This window comes from Acanthopagrus latus, chromosome 14, assembly GCF_904848185.1.
Source record: "Acanthopagrus latus isolate v.2019 chromosome 14, fAcaLat1.1, whole genome shotgun sequence".
NCBI classification, from domain to species: domain Eukaryota; kingdom Metazoa; phylum Chordata; class Actinopteri; order Spariformes; family Sparidae; genus Acanthopagrus; species Acanthopagrus latus.
In genome coordinates this window covers 11393306-11413753 of record NC_051052.1, presented here as the reverse complement: position 1 = coordinate 11413753, position 20448 = coordinate 11393306, and the positions used below count along the sequence as shown (strand labels likewise).

The 20448-nt window shown below is 42.0% G+C and overlaps 1 protein-coding gene across 26 annotated transcripts in view; it reads right to left on the bottom strand.

Annotated features, from left to right (window-relative positions):
• grm8a (glutamate receptor, metabotropic 8a) overlaps positions 1-20448 on the bottom strand; it is a 453766-nt gene that overhangs the window by 195870 nt on the left and 237448 nt on the right. For 2 of the 26 annotated variants that reach the window (XM_037121977.1, XM_037121976.1), the window contains one exon: positions 17785-18679. The exons of 23 other annotated variants lie outside the window; for them this stretch is intronic. In XM_037121977.1, the coding sequence (XP_036977872.1) occupies positions 18667-18679 (13 nt within the window). In that variant the 3' untranslated portion in view covers positions 17785-18666. Of the gene's footprint in view, positions 1-17784; positions 18680-18891; positions 19055-20448 lie in introns of those variants that run through there. One more of the 26 variants, XM_037121965.1, reaches the window with a different exon arrangement.

The window sequence follows — 20448 nt, the reverse complement described above, 5'->3', positions numbered from 1 at the left end:
TAAGCGGCTCGGCATTAGCCTCAGAGGCTTTTATGACCGTCTTAACAGTCTTGTCCCATTATGTTGACTTTCATGCCAATTTACATGAAAAGCCGAAACATTAAACCTCTCCTTTGTTGCAGGGAGAACACGGACGGTAATTGAGAGAAATTCAATCTGCGAGTTATAACAGATTAGCCATCTCCTGAGATAAACATGTACAGAGGGAATAATGATCAATGGAGGAGTGTGTGAAGTGAAAAAAGTCTGAAAACAGCAGGTAAGGTTATTCCTGATTCCTGTCATTCCAATTGTTTTTTTGTGAATTAAAAATGGGGATTCAGATAACATGATGCTGTTGACGGATTACTTTACAAATAAGACAAAGGCAGGTGTGTATAAGAGATGGTGCTCTAAATGTGATGTATTCCCTTCATAAAAAGTTCAAAAGCTCAAATACAGGTCCTGATGAGAGCGTTAAAAACCTCATTAACATAAAGAACCTTGATTATCTTGCCAGTGGAAGAAGAATCTGGTCTTAGTCCAGTTTTGTTCACACAACGTGTCTGAATAGCCCATAATTATTCTCAATTGGTTGCACTGAATTGACAACAAAAGGTCTATTTGCTTCTCTGATAATATTCTATAAATGATGCCCATCGTGCTTTTACTCCCATGTCTCAGTCATTGGCAGCCACGATAGCAGCTAATCTTCAAATAGTGCAGCATGCGCTATCAGGATCCGAGCCACAAACGGAGAGAATTGTTTTACGCTCTGGAGGGCTGCACCCTGCTCCAGACCTGCATGGGGATTTTTGTGTTATTCACTTTTTCAGGAATCTTGGCCATGTGAGCTGATTCTGGCACCAACCAAATGTCTGCCTTTTGAATCCTGCCGCAAAGGCACCAAATGAGTAACAGGGATGTCTCCGCCAAGATGGCAATCTGCTCAATATGGTCATATATCCTTGTCGAAGCTCCCTCCAGCAGAGGAGCCTTTTTCTTACTTTCTTGTCACATTTTTTGACAATCAATCAATGCTGAACTTCAGAAGTTGCCTTTTTACTAAATGCTTTACTGAGTGTTTATGGTGCTTTGAAGCAAATCAGTCACAAATCCCACTATGCAGTGAATCAATAACCCGTCCTGTTGGCAAAACTAAAAAGAGACCACATTTTTTTTGGACAGGCTACCCGCGAATCAAAAAATACAGAAGTTCCTGCTTGTGACAGCCCAGATTGACAACATCAATGGTGTCCTCTTTGGCCGAGCTGTGACGTTAGCCAGCTTAGTAGCTAGTTAGCTGGTCTCTTGTCCATAGTAGATGTACAGTATATGCACGCTCTCCTCTACACCATAAAACGGTTGGGGTGTGTGGTTCAGTAGAAAGACAATAGTTCCAACAACTCTGGGGCAGTGGTGGACTCGTGATGTTTAAAAAAATTACAATTTGTATGGTGTATGTATGCTGAGGGCACTGGACTGGTTCCCTACAGTACACTTTACCACGTCTTGTCCACTAGAAGGGCATCCTAGATGGCACTTCATCATGTTTCATCGACCATATGGGCATCCAAGAGGGCACTTTCACAGCGATTTCTCAAACATGGGGGCACCGAGTGCGCTCCCCTTGTATTTGCGTTTGAGGTTAGCTGGCCCTTTAACTGTCTCCTCCCATGGTTGCCAGATTCATCTGTTCCAGACAGCAAAATGTTCTGCAGACTCCAATTTCACAAAATAAAAGTAAGCAGTCAGTGACAGAAAACATGGCAGAGATACAAAGAAGCAACTGAAAAACACAAATCATGCACTTGCATATGACTCGATTTTTGTATTTGCATTTACTCAGACTTCATTTTCTCTCTCAGCCTCCACTTCTCCCCCTTCTCCTCTGTGCACTTTCTAAATTTCTGGCTTATTTAATCAATTTTCTCCCTTACAATAGACTTCCTATCACCAAGACAAGTTGGTTTAATATTCCACCTCATTCCAGCACATGCAGCAGACGCATTTAAGTCACTCACTCACTTTCTCATCCGGCTCAGTTGTGTTTGCCAACTTGACGTCTTTTTCATTTGCTTATTCATTACAGGGCGAGATGGGGTGGGAAGCAGTTTTATTCATCGTAAGTGTAAATCTTTTCCACTTTCTGGTGTTCTCCAATGTACACTGCTGAAATCTAAACCTGGAGTTGTTGTTAAAGGCCAATGCTGACATTTTTTAAGTCAAGCAGCAGTTTTGTGTTCCTATTTAACATCTTTGAATTGAACTGTATCTGTGGCCAAAAGAATCTTGGGTTTCAACAAGAATGTTATAGTCAGTTGAGCTGGAAATCCTTTGAAGCACCATGCAGAACGTGGATTAACAGTCCCTGATGAAAATGGAAGCTACTGAATTTCTCATCGGTTAAAGTGCTCTCACAGACTTGACCACTGCGGATGTTTTGCACGTATCTGGCCATGAGCACTTTACAGGTAGTTTACTAAACATTTAAATGTACACATATAAATCATTTAATGGGGAAAATGTGGAGGATTTAAGATACAACCTTGAAAAAAAACATCTAGCCTGTATTTAGTTAAAATCTGGTTAAAATTTAACACACGACGTTTAGGGAGGTTTAGGGAAAAGTCACACCGAGTAAAAGACGCAAATAAACAGAAAAGAATAAAGTAAAATATAGCAGTAGTATAAAATATAGGGGTATAGTGAAGTAAAGTCTCACGATTAAACACCCCCGACCCCCAATCACCTACAGCACAGCAGTGTCTTGAGGAAAATGCTAATGCTATAATGCTAATATGCTCACATTGAGAGACGAAATGTCTTTAAGAAACCCAAGCATGTCCAGTTGCCTTCATACAGCTCTGATATACCATGACCTAGATGACTGAGACCCTTCACCAACATTAGCACACTAATAAGGCTAAGATGTGTAGCATATTGTATTTACCATGATAACATTCTTAATTTAGCTATGCTAGCATGCTTATCTGTGCTAATTGGCATTAAACAGAATGAATAAAGTAATGACATTAATTTTGAAGGTATTTGGCTATAAACCGAACATAGAGGAGCATATAATTGGACTGATTTGAGCGGATGATGGTGCAAAATGAGATCACCAACGCTATTACAATTTATCCTGAAAGGGAAATAAAACCAGTCCGTCAAGTACGTGTTTAATTATTTCACTTGATGAGAGGAAGTTGATCAGCAGGGGGCACTAGAGAAAAGGTAAGAGGATCACCAAAGTCATTAGGCTTCATCCTCTGGGGACTATGAATGTCTCTCCAAATTTGTATTACAATCAGTTCTATAGCTGTTGGGATCATTACTGCCCAATCAATAACTGAAACACAATATGAGTGTGATTGTTTGGGGATTGGTAATTACACACAATTGTCAAGTGTTTGCATCTGAACAAGGCACATACATAGAACAGCAACCTGTACAGAACTGGTACTGACATTTCATTCAACCGACAGACCGACCAACATTTTCACCAACAGGGCCATAGCACTAACATGGCTAGAATTACAAGAAAACAATGTGCTAAAATGTAATAAAAGCCCAGCCTAACCCAATCTGCTTTGAGGTATTTCTACAAAAAACCTGAGATACAATTTGACCCAATCTTACACACATCCCTGTCTAATTTTTCGTGTCTGTATTTCTGTTCTGTCTCTCCTTCCCTTCTCCACTCCTCTGCGGTTCAATTCTTCAAGACCTTAAGGAGAAAGCTCAGGTCAGCAGGAGTAACAGCAAAGTCACCCGTTGTTCGGAGACAAAGGGACTTGACAAATCACTGTCAAAACCTTGTGTGTATTGCACTCCCGCGCACAATAGAGGACAAGATTGTGTGTCAGCTTCGTTTCCACTGTCAAGGCTCTCTGGCAAAGCGCAGCCTGAAAAGCAATTACGTTCATCAGGGAGACGTGCGCATGGTTTGAAATTAATTCCTATTGTCGAGCAAATGGCGGGGAAGAGGATTTTTTTTCTCCCCTGACGGATTGACTCACTGAGACACAGAGCTCGTTGACGCACTTGTCAAGAGAGCAGTCATATTTTAAGGAAGTTCCTCACCATCTCTGTCCTTCATTCTTACTATCGCAGCCCTTCCACCGAGATTTAATAGTATATCAAGTTGCATTTAAACTCGGTCAGTGGGATCTTTTCCTCGGTTTTCTTTATTTCGATGCGTCTCACATTGAAGCTTGATTTCAGGGGATGATTTTAGTAATAACTCCCAACTCAAATATCGCAGTTTGTTCAATGTTCTTATGCTTCAATTTATGAAGCTCTACTTATCCCTATATTATTACTTTTGGACTGTTTTGAACATTGTCAAACAGTCCCAGTTCAGTTGAGTTTAGGCACCAAAACTACTTGGTATAGTTTAGGAAAAGATCATACTTTGGGTTAAAATGACAATGTTAAGTCTCATAATGGGTAAGTTACCTAAGTATGTTGCTCACTTAATGGAAGTAATGGTTGTCCCCTCTGTAAGTAACTAACTTACATAACTTAACAAATCACTCGTGACCCCTCACAGGAGCCTCCACCTCCGGTAGAGTCCCGTATATGACTCATACTTACTATAATTGCTTTCTCGTATTGTGGTTCATCCTGTTTCGGACTCATGAAAACATCATCAGTGTCAGCGAGAATGTACATACTCATAAAAACTGCATTAATGCTCGTAGAGATCAGCACCACGCCAAGATGGCAAGAGGATTAGCTGGGAATTTCTTATGTAACAGGCCAAAACCACCGACCAACCCACAGCGTTTGTCTTTGGCAACCCAAGAATGAGACTCAATAATTGACTATCTTTCTGCCATACTTGCAACCATTTGATACACATGAGCTCGGGCACACAAGGGAGTGTAATGTGATGTAAAGCCTTCACCACACACCACACAGCTGAGCCTCTTTTAGAAATCTAGAAAGAAATATGCATAAGACATTGGCTCTCATCCTGGGTATCTGGACCTGAAGGGGACCTGACTTAATTTCCAGTGGTTGTGAGAAAAAATAATAACCTTTTTTACACTGATCGCATGTACTAGTGATACAATTTGCCTTAAAATAAATCATATTGAGTATATTTATGAGAGTGTGCATGCAGTTCTGGTGACACAACAACTCAATGACACATTCACAATGTTGTGAGTTAAAAGTGTTTTTCATTCGGTACTCAGGACTGGCTGCCATTTCAATTTGTGTGTTTATGCCACTTGACATCTTCCACGGAACGCCACTTCTCACCGACAGAGACAAATAATTTCTTCTGCGCACATCTTGCAAATCAGCCAAACATTGTTAATTTTTTCAAACTCAATGGCGGATTTTCATGAAAGAGGCCCAATTTGTTTTTCAGTGAATTCTAAAGGCTGTAAATACTACCTGAAGGAGTCATGAGATTTTTTTTTTTTTTCAAAGGCGCATTTCAAAGGTGTAAATACAATCCAGCTAAATCAAATTTGCACAAAAGATGGATGTGAGCTGGAGCCGAGTGTTAATGCCTGATGCTGAATGGGGCCTCTTAAAGCACCTGGTCCTCCTGCACTGCTCCCTCTTCACAGCTTAGCTTGCCAGCTAATATTTATACAGCCACATGCTTCAACAGATGTTAACCACATGTAGCAAGCTATAATCAGAGGCTAAGCGTGCTACCGTGTAGCGAGCTATAAACCAGGAGGAGATCTTCTGTCTTCTCCCTCCCTCTGCCTTCACCTCGTTTTCATCTTCTTTCAGGGAGCGCTAAGCCTCATATAGACAGCTATAAAACAGGGCCGTCTAAGTAACACGCATGTTTAAGTACATCTTTGGGGCCAGAAATCCTTCCAACGCGTAATCTTTTATCCCGCCTTTCTCTACCTTTTATCCTCTCCCCGGTTATCCTCGTCCTCTCCTCCACATGCCTCCCTCGCCTTCCCTCCCTCTCCTCATCCAGAAATGATGGTTTCCCTTTCCCTCAGCTTCTTTTCACAAGATTTAGGGTAGCTGTCTTCCGCCGAGCCATATGCCACGGGCTAACAGCACGCAGGCAAGCACAGTAGCCATCAACAGCTGTGAGTCAACTCAGCAGCTGCTTCTATAGGTGTTACCAGCAGACTCATCACCCTTACACCTCGTAATCTTGTCAACATGTGACCTCGGAGTCGTGTAGATAATCTGCCCCTCAGCAACAGATGCCCCGTTATGATACCAGAAAAGAATAAGACACGGGATTACACCGTTAGCACTTGCTCCTCTGTTAGTCACATGAAGGTTTAGGGTGAGGGGGCGTTAAGGAAAAAGAACATCAGCACAGGGATACGCTTATGTAGTGTGGTGACATGCATACAACTGGTACAGAAAACAGTACCACAGCCCTCCCCAACCTGGTGGTATGCTATCTGCGTGGCAACAAAATGGACAGCACAAAAGAAATAGAAAAAGAGGGAGCACAGTAAAAGGAGGAAAGTGGCTAAATATTGTAAAAATATGAATACAGCATCTTCACTGGAAAGGGAAGTTCACCCAAAAAAATTACAATTCAGTCATTATCCTTCTCATCTGCATGCCGATGAAAATGTTGGGGGACGTTTAGAAGTCCACGGAGCATTTCTAGTGAGCATTCTCCTAAACTACTAAGGTAGATGAAGACCTGACCTAAAAGGGAAAACACAAAATGTCTCTAACAGCTCGTCCGATGTAATACCAAGTCTCTTGAAGACTTGAAGACAATATTTACAACCTTTCGTTAAGCTGAAAGCTTCATTTTAGCTTCTAAGCTAAACGCATACCCAGTCTGAAGTGGGTGCTTGGGTCCTCTACAACACTTTTTTTCCCCAGTTGTCCCCATCTGCATCAGTTATTAGGAGAATGTTGCAATGCTATTTTGCTGTAAACCTCCAGAAATGTTTTGTGGACTCCAGAACTTCACCCGACTTACAGCGACACGGGGGTGAAGTAGATAAAGACTGAATTTTCATTTTGGGGTGAACTGTTTTTTTAAAAACAGGACAAAACATGCTAGTGAGGCCGCCGTGAGAGTGTCGCATCACAGCTACCTTTTCTGAGATGATTCTATGTTTTGAAAATCTTAATCATGCCTGGAAGATTGAGACCTGCATAGTACCGTCTGTAAGGTGAGAGCAGCTCCAGGTGCTCGGCACCACCAGAACTTCATGGTGACAAACAAAAGTCCAGTCGGAGCCCTGAGAGAATGCCAGCTGCTTACTCCTGTTGCCAATTATGGAAGCAACTAACTCTTGGCTGTTTTTAACTTTTTTCGGATGTTGCTTTAAGTACAAAATATGTTAATGAAAAAAACATTTTAACAACGCCCTGATAGTAAGCACGCACACACGCACGTGAATGGAGTGCGTGTACTGACACTATTTTCCCCATGTGAATTACCATCCCGATCCGCCCCTGCATGTAGCTACAGTACAAACTTCGGAGAGCCGCAACAATACGGTCCTATCTGTTTCTCTGCATGCAAATAAGGCTCTTAACATTCCTTATTCACGAACATCTCCACCCGAATATATAAAGAGGGAGAGATCAAGAGGTGCTCTAACCTGTGTGCTGTTAACAGATGGTGTTTTGAAAAGACTCTGCACTGAGAAAAATAGCAGAGAGCGCCGTGGATAAAACTATATTCAGAACCAGAAAAACGGTGAAATCTTGATCTGTGAGCTAAACACCTGTTGCACACAAGCCAACAGTTGTGCTGCTTGTGTAAAAATAACTTATATGGTTAGTTCTTACATTACAATCCCATGTTCCCAAACAATACCTCGTTGAACAAAGGAAATATTGGCAGTGTGGAGGGACATTCTTGAACAGAACCGATTACGTGATTGTATGTTGTGGGACGGTTATATGAGCAAAGAAATCATGAATCCACAAAGTTTAAGCTGTCTTAACTATTCTCCGTGAGAGAGAGAAAAATAAAACTTGTTGGGTGTGAAAGCAGTTTGGATGTGACTTGTACCCTGTTAGTAAGGGTTCACAGTGTGACAGGATGCACTTAAACACAATCTGACAGTCACATACCATCATATTCACCCGATCTTATCTTACTCAGTCTGACTCGCTGGGTCTCGACTATGGCCATAAACCTGACATTGGGTGCCTATAATTATAGCTACCTGCCCGTTACTGTTTCCAAATCCCTATCGCTCTGGAAATCCAAAGCAACCACCTCTAAGCTAGCAACCTGCACGCTGAAAATAAAAAGCTAACCTAACCCAAACCTGGTCGCTAATGAACCTATACAATAGTAGTCCAGTTGCGGAGTGCGATACTCAAGCCAGTCAGCTCCGTCAGTGTGACTGTATTACAGGCTGAGCTGAATTCAACAAACAGCATTCTGACGAAGCTGTTTATACTCTCAAGTCGTGTGAAGACTGAGTGGAGGGCGGTGGATATGGCATCCTCTGTGGATCTATTGGCCGGGTCAGGGCTCGCAAGGATGTTACTGTTGATGTGCTCGGGAACCAGTTTCTCAAAATGTCATTTTGGCAAAGGACTTGTTGCTTTCACTTGAAGAATCCCCAGTTGGTACATTACATGTGTGTGTTATTGACTGGGGTTAATGGGAATCCATGAGGTTTAAAACTAACAGGTGTAAAGCTTGAGTTAAATCTGCTAAATCGATGGTCTGTAGCAACACAGTTTAGTCCTCTATATCTTTTTTCCAATATATTTCTGTGGTATTGGACTGGTATTTTGTGTTCTTTTTCTACTGCAGCTTGTTTATAGTATGTAACAATGTCAGCTCTGTTTTCAACACTTGGCTTCACTGAGAACTCCCAATTTATCTTTTTTAATTCTGCATCAGTAATCAGACTCACGAAACTGGGAAAAGTGCCCACACCGGCGGCAGCCAGCTGTATCTTCAACAGGCATGCAAACATCTGTAAGAACCAGGATGCGTATCACTGGTGAGTCTATTTAAGGTAATAGCATCCCCTGGCACAGGCCATCTGACAGAGCTAATTACGATAAAGTCTCGGCTGGGAGGTTTTGCACGCTGCCTGAGAAACCTTAAACACAGAGAAACCGGCTGTTTTTCACAGTTTCTTTTCTTGCTTTGTCTTCACTCTCAAATCACTCTTCCATACCTCAAGCACTCTCAACTCCCAAATGGAGGCCTTCCTCATTAAGGGGATGGAAGCATTTCAGATTTCTCTTCCTCCTCCTCCTCCTCCTCCTCCTCCCTTCTCCTCCTCCTCCTCCTCCTCCTCCCTTCTCCTCCTCACCTCCTCCTCCGCACGACACTGTAGGAGGCTTGATTGACGGATGAGACATTTCTGTCGCTGGCGTCCCTCCCAGGTGTCCCATCTTCTCACTGGGGGGATGTTTATACATAGGCGCGCAGACACATGCTCGGAAAGACTGACAGAAACAATTGTGCGCATGTTCTCACAAATAGAAACGAGCGGAGGGGTACACAACCACACACACGGCCACGGGTCTATTGATGCATTCACTTGTCCCAAGACGACCCACGAGAAATGGGAATTGTGAAATTACGGGACACTAAACGTAAAAATAAGCAGTGGGTTTATGATGTTGGTGGATATGATTGTCTCTTTCACGGTTACAGGTAACCAGAACAATACATGTCCTCATGCTCTGTCTAATTTAGTTCCTGTTTTTGTGAACATGCCTACATTTCTGACTATGTGATGTTCTGGAGCTCCCAGTGTTCAGGAATAGACTGACGTACAATATCTGCAAATACTTCTGTCTTTGTGTACACAACTGTATGTGTGCGACCGTGTGTGTGTGTGTTGGTGCGAGTGTGTGTGTGTGTGTGACCGTGATGGTGGAGTGTGTGTGTTAAATAGCGAGGAGAAAGTTTGCATTCACTGCGGGGGAACCTGGAGACATTTTTTTGTTTGTTCCCTCACTTCCAATAATTCAGATGATAGTGCACACTGCCACACTGCCACACACACACACACACACACACACAGTTTTGTACTAAATATAAAGCTGAATTGAAAATGAGAAAATACAAACTAAGAATCGTCATTCTCTGGGAAAACTATTTTTTGATTCTCCAGTGCCGGTAAATCCTATTAGCAATGAGATAGAGAGAAACAAAACAAAGCAAAACTAAACTAAATGAGAGCTGCTTCCCCTTCAGCCAAAGTGAGTAAGAATTATGTTTGAATAAATGAATAAATTCAATATAAAAACAATCTTCCTCTAAACTCCAAATGACATGGTTATCTGCTCATGGTTCAGGACACTGAGGACAGTTATACAGTAAATCTCCAAGGAAAAATATAATTCTATTATAGCATCTGAAGAGTAAAATAATTTAAACTTTTGTTGCTTGAACCAGACTTTTTTTGCTTCACTGTAGAAAAGAACAAGTTGGAAAAGGCCTTCCTCAGGGAGTGTTTTTACCGTCACTCAGGACCTCAAATGAACAGCAGCTGAAGTTCATCCCTCCAAAGTCAATGATTGTTCTACAGCACTGTCATGGAGTCCATCCTCTCCTCCTCCATCACCATCTGGCATGTCCTGCCACGGCTACAGACAAGGGCGGATGTCAGCCCTGCTGAGAAGGTTATTGGCTGCAATCTGCCGTCCCATCAGGACCTGTATACCTCCAGGGCCCAGAGGCCAGCAGGTAAGATTATTGGCTGAACCCTCCCCAACCCATACGGAAACCTTTTCCATGTATGCCATGTTAAATTTACACATAGTCCATATTACGCTCACATTTGAAGCCGCCACTCATCACATCACTGTAGTTCTGTACGTCTGAACTACAGATCTCTATCCGTCTATATGTACATTGCAGATCTTCTCGGACTAACTACCGCATTGATATTCAAAATCAATGGCATTTCTTTATTAACCTTTTCAGTTCTTCTTTATGGATCATCAACTCATGACATGAGAGGTTTTTTTTTTGCCTGGGATATGCAGCTTTACCCCCATCTTTTCCCTTCAGTATCATGTCATGAATGTAGCCATGAACTCTTACAGCAGTCTCTTCACACCAACTCACCTGGAAACATTAAAAAGTCAGCCGGAGACAACCATTAACTGAGGTAACACTAACTTAATTAGCTGGAGACTTACAGCAGACACACATCTGCTATTTGCAAAGTCTGGGGGTAGTCAGCTAGAAATGAGAAGCCTGCTCCTGTCTCCCTCTGTGTTAAATTGATGAACAAAACGTTATTCATATTGCACCTTTCATACACAGAATGCAGCTCAGCAACAAAAAACCCCAAAACATGGGTTTAAACCATGCACAAGGACAAAAAGGAGAAAATTAGTGTTGCTGGAATTAAAAAGGAATTAAGCCTTTAAATCTCTTTAGATTAAAACAGACAGTTGTTTATTATAGGCTGTGCTATAAAAATGTTTTAGGTTGTAGCTAAACAACTGTCCACTAAGTCAGCAAGTCTAACATTTATAGACACAATTCACATTATGGGGGTGTTCAGGCTACAAGCCTGAGGGTTTTTGTGGTGACTTTGGGAGTAGCTAAAAAGCAGCTATGGGGGATCTTATACATTTGTTATTAACAGTTACAGTAAACAGTGCCCAACATATGCGACTTCTTTGACAGCCGCTGCAAGTCCCCAGACTGCCTTAAAAAATCGTTTCATTTGTGCAAGTTCTTAACCGACTGGGAGTTCTTGTTAATTCGGCAAACACTATCCATGAAGATATTTCTTTTTTTGTGTAAAATAGCACTGGACTGTTTGTTCACTTGGTGTACGTGTTGACATGATAGCAAGTGGTCACTCGAAACCCATACTTAATGCCAGGTGTGAACTTCACAGGCATAAAGATGTCCAGTTGGGATCGAATCACTGAGGCGAGGTGTTAAAAACAGGTCTGAATTGCTTCTTCTTCTGAGTGTATTTCTTGCCCAGTGTGTGTGTGCCATGCAAACACAAAGACTTGGCAGATAAGACAACTATCACACCATCGATAATAAGCATGAGACTGAATTGCCTTCAAATTGCCCTCAAAGCTAAAATGTAATTCTGTTTAATTTCCATCAACTTTTTTGATGAAAGTTACTTGAGCATAACTTTCTGAACTTAATTTTGTTTTCTGGCATCAGACTGTGGCTCGATCAGCCCCGGCCCGTCTGTCATTTCATTAAATTGATTAGATACGTGAACTGCTGAGGATAGACTAGGAGATGTCATCACTCATTTCATTTTACAGTTCTGAGTGTCATAAAAATGTAATGTCAATCAACCTCAAAGGAGGCTACTGCTCGCTGAGACTTGCCAGCAGGAGCCTGAATAAATAACTCAAATTCTGTGGTAGCATTAAGTATTTCAGTCCTAGTTCAGCTGTCAGCGCGATGAGATGCTTGATAAACACGACCCAGATCAGAACCCTCTGACAGCCAATCGGGCTGCTGCTGCTGCTCCAACGCCTCGATTCTCCATCCACACAGACGCACAACAGTGAACCATCTGTTTTGTTTTGTTTTTTTCCCTGCGACACAAAACGTACACACCCACACATTTAAACACCGATATTTCAAGTGGGAATAGGTGTGATTTTCGCAAAGAGAGCAGTTCTTCTTCAGCCACCCACTGTTTTCTGTCTCATTGGCCACTCCGTCTGAGATTGGTAATTGAATTAGTGGGCCGGAGACAACATGGATTATTGCCCCTGTTGGAAAGCGTGTCCTGTACCCTGCCCACATTTACAGCGAGTAAATATTATCCGAACGTCCAAACAAAAACAAGATATTAGGAGTGGAAAAAAAAAAACATGTCATGAAAGAGAAAAACACAGGACTAGGTTTTTGTTTTGTTTCCTCTATTAGCCTGATGTCCATTGCAGCTATCACAGAGAGGCTGAAAGGTCATTAGGTGCTCTTTTCGCTAACAAGGTCCCACAGGAACAAAGCCTAATCAGGTCACCTTTAAAAAGCCCATAATTTAAAACTAATGTCAATGGAAGGAAAGGCCACACTTTCTTTCCCTTCTGCCCAGCAATGGCCCGAATGAGAGCTGACCTAGGATCAGTTACACAAGTGTGCATGACTCACTGCAAAATTAAGATTCATTTCATTATCTGATTCACAAAAACCTGATGCTCTTTGATCGTCTATTTTTAATACCGTGCATCACACTAAGATTGGTGTTACGCACGTTTGAGTTCAGCAACCCTGAGCTTAAAATATGAGTTTGCCAAAAAGGAAAATTCAGCTATTGTAAACTCCCCCCAGTGTTGAAGGAAAATTGAGCTTTGTAGTCTTCACAGCAAAACAGCATTGCAGCGTTCTCCTAGACAGTTGAAGTAGATGGGGATTTGTTTTAAATGTTATAAAAAAAAAAACAAAAAAAAAACAGCTTGTCTAGCGTACTTCAAGTCTTTGAAAACCTGGGGACCCCAAATTGATTTAAAAAGACATTGTTTACTTGCTTTTTCAAGTCCCCACCTACTTCAGCAAAACTTCACCCAACTCTCGATCCATATAGCTGTGAGTCAATAATGATTGAAGTTTAGTTTTTGGTTGCACTTTTCCTTTAACTTTGAGTGTGCACAGGGCTCACAGTTGATCGTCCCCTCCCAAACATGGCCAAATCAGATCTCAAACCATGCATCAGTCTTCAACTGGGCTCACAATTGATTCTGCTTTTTTTTTTTTTAAGTGCGAGCCCAGTGAGTTAAATATTTAACTATCATGAATTCTTTAGAAGTAGTTGTCGCCATAAATCTTATTTTTATTTCCTCATAGACGGTCTTGTGAGTAATGGCGTGGCATTAATCATCCTGCTTGTTTCCTAACCACAGCCTGGCTGCTCTGTGTGCTGTATTACACCTGTGGCAAAGTGGCTGAACAGCTGAGTGTGTGCTCCAGGGGTGTGCACTCACACCTGATACACCTTGACCTGAAATAACCAGTGGCATTTTCACTTACGTCTTGCCTGAGATTTGCATAGAGATAAGGTCATTTGCATGCCGAAGTGGGTGTTTTAAAATAACTGCATGATTATGTGTGTCTCTGCTTGAGCCTCTTCTTAGAGTGAGATTTGATCACCGGAGGTTTCATGCATATAAATGTCATATTGCCGGCACCTTTGTCATGCCCTATTGTAACAGTTGTCAAATAAAGTATCACCACTTGCTGCACTTATTGACCCCAAAGAAAAGTGTCTGCTACTAGAATAAAATGAAAGGAAATAACATTTTTACGAATTGGGTTATGGTCGGTTTATTATCAGTCCTCCACACCTGCGCTCTGTCGCTTTTGTCAGTCTGATTCACTGCTAATTAATCACGCCAAATCCGCCCCTGCACACACAGCAGCTGTATCACTCACTCAGTAAGTGACAACGGGGTCAGAACATCCACCATCTGGTTTCTTTCAGGGAAACACCGGAAGACTCTCTGTCAGATTTACATGTGCAATGACAAACAAGTGTCAAGGGACGCGGCCCGTGATCCCCCCGACACTTATCCATTTTAATCACATTCACGAGACAGCTAATCCGACCTCTGTTTACACGAATCAGCTGCATGACAGAAAACTGAAGTTTCCGACATCTGCTTCGGAGGGGGATTTACTACAATTCCCAGGGTGACTCCTGATGAGCGATGTGAAAACTCCAGAACGTGTGGAGAAAGCGCTGACGAGAGCAAAAGGCTTTCTCCACTCAAGACGGGATGAGAGCTGTCTCATCAAGAGTGCAACATTTGGCCGCGCGTTGATCTTTTGATGCTTCAGTCTGTCAAAATGCCGGTGATTTTTGTCGAACATTCCAGATGTATCACAAATGCACACCACTGATTGAATTCCTAAGAGTGCAGCATGGGAATGCAATCTGACTGTTTGATCCACCACTTGAATGGACTGACCTTCAAATTTGTACAGAGATTTATGGTCTCCAGAAGATGAATCCAGATGAACTTGGTGATCCAATGACTTTTGCTCAAGCGCCAGCATGAGATTAATGTTGGGGGTCTGGAATGAAATGTCTCATCGTCTATCAGATGGATTACCATAACATTTGTGATTCATGTTTCCCAGAGGATGAATTGTTGTCACAATCTCTTATCTCTTAATGAAGTACCATCATCAGGTCCTCTTCTATAAACTGTCCCAATGCATTGGCAAATACATCAGCAAAGAGTCTCAGATGTATCTTGAGTTGAGTGTTAATTAGTAAATGTCAACATGCTAATGTGTTAAGACAGTGAAAATGGTTGAGCTTATTCCTGCTGAACATCTCTACAATGTTAGTGTAGCATTGTCACTGGGAGCATGAAGGCATGCCACTGTTCGGGTTTAACTCAAAGCACCAACTGGGCTAAGTTTAGCTTCAGCTGCTAGCATGGCTGATCAACAATTAAGGTGAAAGATACCTTATGATTACCAACAATCTCAAGATGGTGTAATTGACACTTCTCTAGGTCTGAGTCACCACTGACATTTTTTCACCTTTAGGAAAATGCTAAAACTCTGGACTATAACTGAAGGGTAAACAGCGTTAAATTGTTTCTGTTGATGTACAACACATAATGTTTGTTTATTAATGAAAAAAAAGAAGATGGTTGATCGTTCAGTCTCTTTCCCAGGTCATCAGATCCCGACACTTTGGGCTGGTAATGCACAGCATCAGCAATCTCCATGAATTGTTTTTAAGCTTGATAAACTCTCTTATTTGACCAGGACAGTGAAACATTTCAAGACAAATGGAACGGCACCTTTTTTTTCTGCAAAACCAACAAACCCCAAAAAGTCCTAGTCTGAATACTTTTACATGGAATTCTTCCACCGAGCTCGAGTCTTTAAGCACACCGAGTCCACGCTGGTCGTATGAAATGTGCTGCATGAATAAACTTGACCTGTTGTCATGGTTTACACATCAGAACTGCTGTTATTATTGGCTGGCAACAAATCTCTCTTTAAAAAGGTAGCATTTGGCTTATGAAAATGGTTTCATGGGGTTTAGGGTCACAGAACACGCTTCACAATATTTCCTGGGCTGATTCCAGTAAATAAGCAGGTAGGAGTTCAGTGTTTTCCTCAAGGACACTGGGGATTTGGCTGTTCAAAAAAAAAAACCACAATGCCAACAGCAGAAATTGTTGCTGTGATTTTATGTCTACAGAGCAAGGCCATTTCCTCTCCATGTACTATTTTGTCTACACGTCAGCCTCGACATCAAGGGAGCATTTCATGGCATCCAGGAGAGCCGACAAACATACTACACATGAAAAAAACAGCAATTCGTGGGAACGCATCCACAGAACGTTACATCTTTTCATCTGACATCTACATGTAGGGCACACCATCCTCGCGTGAGCGGCATTTTAACGTCGCCTTCAGCGTTATTGATTCTTCCTTCTCCATCAAGAGTGGATCCACTGATGCCGCCGACTGCTTCCTTCTCGGCTCACATGTGTTTCTGAAGGCTGGACATCCAGTGGATTGTTGCAAGCTTCCAGTGAAGGGAATTCTGTCCAGTTTGCTTCAACATCTACCCCCCCCAGGCCTTCTTTCTGGCAGATTTCTCCCATCAACATGGTGTCTGCTGGGAGACCACTACATCGAGAGGAGGGAATGTTGGAGAGGAGGGCGGAAGAGATCTAAGAGCATTTATTGGATGTAAATAATATATAAGGCAAAGCAAATTGTAGTAAAATCAAACTCGGAAAGAGATCTATTCTGCTGGATAAACTGAGGGATGTTCTAAAAATCGGGGTTTATCAGAGAATCAAAAAGTGTGAAATCAAAATCAAATGAATGTTGTTGCAACTGAGAATTGTTATAATGAGAACTAGCAGCTTGAGAGAGAAGCTTGAAAGTGTGAGCACTTCCGCCGTGTCACAGCAATGGCAGGAATCTGCAGGAAACACACATGTAGACAGCGGAACGCAGCATATGTACAGAAAAATATCATCAAAACAACATTTGTCAACTGAACATTTTCCTTGACCCTGAACCTGAACTATCCCTTTATAGCCTTTTTGTGTGGCCAAAAGCCAATTTGGTGCTGTTGCAGGCAGACTTCAAATGAACATAGATAAGGAGGATGTCAAACTACAGCACAGGAAGGAAAGTGAAGTAATTCAAACATAAAACATTAAACTCTCACTTTTGTTCTCGAGTGTTTCAGTCAGATTTGACCGGTGATTCTATACATGCAGTGTGTGTGCCCAAGTGATCACTGAAAGTGAAGTTATGACTCTCTCTCCATTCATTTACATGGGGGCCTGGCCTTGTTAGCCCAAAGTAACTGCTCCCAGGTGTTGCTGATACGGCTGCTCAGTGGCAAGGCTTGCACGTAAGGACTTTTATTTTAAACAGAGGCTGATGGGAATGTTATCATTTTAGCTAATAGCCAAGTAGTCACCGGAGCTGCTGCATTTCATCCTGAGAGACAAACGGATGTAGGTAGAACATGTCATGGCTATTTTCTTTGAAAATTGAATTTGACAAGGCCATTTAAAACTTCAAACCATACATTTGAACCTGGTGTTATAGCACTGTAGACAAAAACTAAAAGGGATCACAAAAGTCATTGGGAGTCATCATCAAGGGAACATGATATATTTTCATGGAAAACCATTCAATAGTTGTTGAGATATTTCGCTCTATAGACAAGTAGACTACACGAAAAATGAGGAACCAATAAAGGGAAAATCGCTCAAAAAGTATAATTGCTTATTAGCGACATTACCGTTTTCGGTTACCAGACCCATCTGTCTTATCACTTACCCAGGGATCATTTACGACAGGACCCCAGAGTGACGCCCCATGAAACAACAAAACGTACAAACAGCCAACCAATCTACACATTTGCAAAACATTCCTTTATTATAAATAAATCTCCTTTTTGTATAAAAACTGGCATGCTTCAACCATGGCATTTTACAGGTTCACAACCCAAGGCTACAACCCGGTTAGCCAAGACAGCAGGAGGAAACACACTCATCTCATTAAGCAAGGGCGATCCATCAGACAACGGTGAGACAAGAATGAAAAAATCGTCACAACCACAAAAATACTTACAAGTAGAGAAGAACAACAAACATGTTAGAGTCTCATAGATTTTCTCGTACATTTCTCTTTTTTAAATATCTTTTTGAAAATGTAATCTGTTAAATCTCTTTCCCGGCCCCATCTTTGCCCTTTTTAGATATAATGTCTACATGGTTTCTGAGAGGTTTTTTTTTTTTTCTTTTTACATTTTTTAACCTTTTTTTCTTTTCGTGTTTTTTTTGTTGACATTTTCTTTTTTGGGGGGAGGATTTAATAGTTACTCGGTCCGCCACAGCATCCTGTGGCATGTCGCTTTTTTCATGTTGTGTCTTTTTTTTTTTTTTTTTAAAACAGTTAAGTTCATGGTAGGACCAATGAGCTGTGAGCAGCGGGGAAGCAGGCACACTTGACTGGCTGTTTATGTGGTCCCACCTCTCCGTGGTTTGATGCGGAACAATACAAAATGTCTCATGCTTGGATTCCATTGGGCACTCTTGTCCATCCGCCGGGTTCTTCGGCCGATCGGCCAAGAACGACGGCTCCTCTTTTCGTTTGGCACGGCCCTCGAGACACGCCCCCCCCCACTTCCCCTTCTCCTGTCCAAACCCTCCCTTCTCCTCCTTCTCATTCTTCTTCTTCTTCTTCTGTGGTCCCTTCAAATGGCATGATTGCTGTAGCTGACATATGTTGTCTTAGTTGATGAAGCTGTGTGAAAGGGGAGGGAAATGGAAACAAGGGAAAAGGAGTTGGAGGGAGGTGCGGAGAGGGAAAAACAGAATGGAGGCAGAGAGACAGATTGGAGGGATGGAGGGGGCAGAGGGAAGGAAACAGATTAGAAAGAGCAGCTGAGAGCAGATTTGGCTACAGATGGTCACGTAACAGCGTCACGTCCACAGTCCACCTGAGCTGTCGGGGCTTTTTTGTCAAACCCATTATGTCTCGTGTCCCCTCAAGCGCTCCGCAGTAAATGTCAAAGTTTTGGCAGGGACCACAGGGCGTCTAACTGCGCCATTGTTACACTCTGATGCTTTCATACAAACCCCTTTTCTGTCTTTTACTCGTGTTTTCGCCATCACCCTGCTGGAATAATGGAAAAAGTCCTTGATGAAAAAAGAATAAAATATAACCGGTATCAAAGAAATGAGTGGTGAGTGCATGCAGGCTGGGGGACAAAAAAAAGCTTTTTATTGATATTTTCTGAAGAGCACTCTTAAGCAAAATGTCAAGTACTGGAAAAAAGAGTAGAGGCTTGGGTACTTGCATTCAGCCTGTCACCACTGTGTGAATAAATTGTTGCTCAGGCCATATGGAACTTTTTGGGAGGTGAAGCAGGTGAGTTTGAGAGGGCAAACTAACCGTCACCCCCTAACTTTTGCATATTGAACAAACCTTCTTCACTCACGCCAATAAAGTGCTAACACTCTCTACATCCAGGTTTTGCAGACTACTCAGAAACACTGACACATCCATCTGTTTATGTGATTAGACACAAAGACGTGTTCGAACGCCACCTACACCCGCAGCTATTAAGAGAAATGCACACATACACACGCGCCAAAGGACTTACAAATCCACTTACATTTATAGAATGATGGAGGCTCACACAAAAACATATGTGCCAACACACACACACGCACACAAACACACACACACACACTCCTGTCATTTCATCTGCAGATTGCTGACGCAGGAGAACCGACTCGACACAAAATACAGCTTTGAAGTGGATGCAACGGTGCGTCACTGTCAGAGCACGGGGAGAGCGCACCACGCTATTAAAAAACTGTCACGTTTGCAGCTGTTTTGCCACGCAACCAAAAGGCATCAGGCGTGAAATGAATTTTTTGAATTCGAATTAAACTTTTTACTTAATTAAGAGCCAAACAGAAGGTCCATGCGGGCAGAAATGTACATGAGGGATGTTTGTTGTTTGTTTGTTTGTTCTACTCCATCATGACACCGGTTATCTCCGTAATAATGTATTACAATGAAGTACATATATGTTGAACATCAATATTTCACATTCAGTAGTGTTCAGTTTTAATCTCTCTGGATGTGTATGTGTGGTATCGTGCATGTATATTATATGTTTTTTTTTAATGATTTCTAGTTGTAAAATGTTACTGCACTTCAACTACTGATGATCTGAAAGGGTAAGCCCACCAATTTTACACATTAGAGTGTGTTTGTATGGAGCCTCTGGTGGCTCTGGACGGAGCTGTAAGTAACTGGTACAGCACGTCGCCTCCAGTGATGTCATTATTGGTTGCATTGTGGGTAATGTAGGCAACAGGTTTTAATTTGATTAGATGAGGCAGAACCAGAGATATTACCCATTTTTTTATTCTGTGCATTCTTCTTCCTGTACAAACCCCTGGTGCCTACATTACCCACAATGCAACTTAGTCACAGCGTGACATCACTGGAGGTAATTTAGCAGACCCCATGCAGCTTCTTCTTGGTGGAGCTACCCT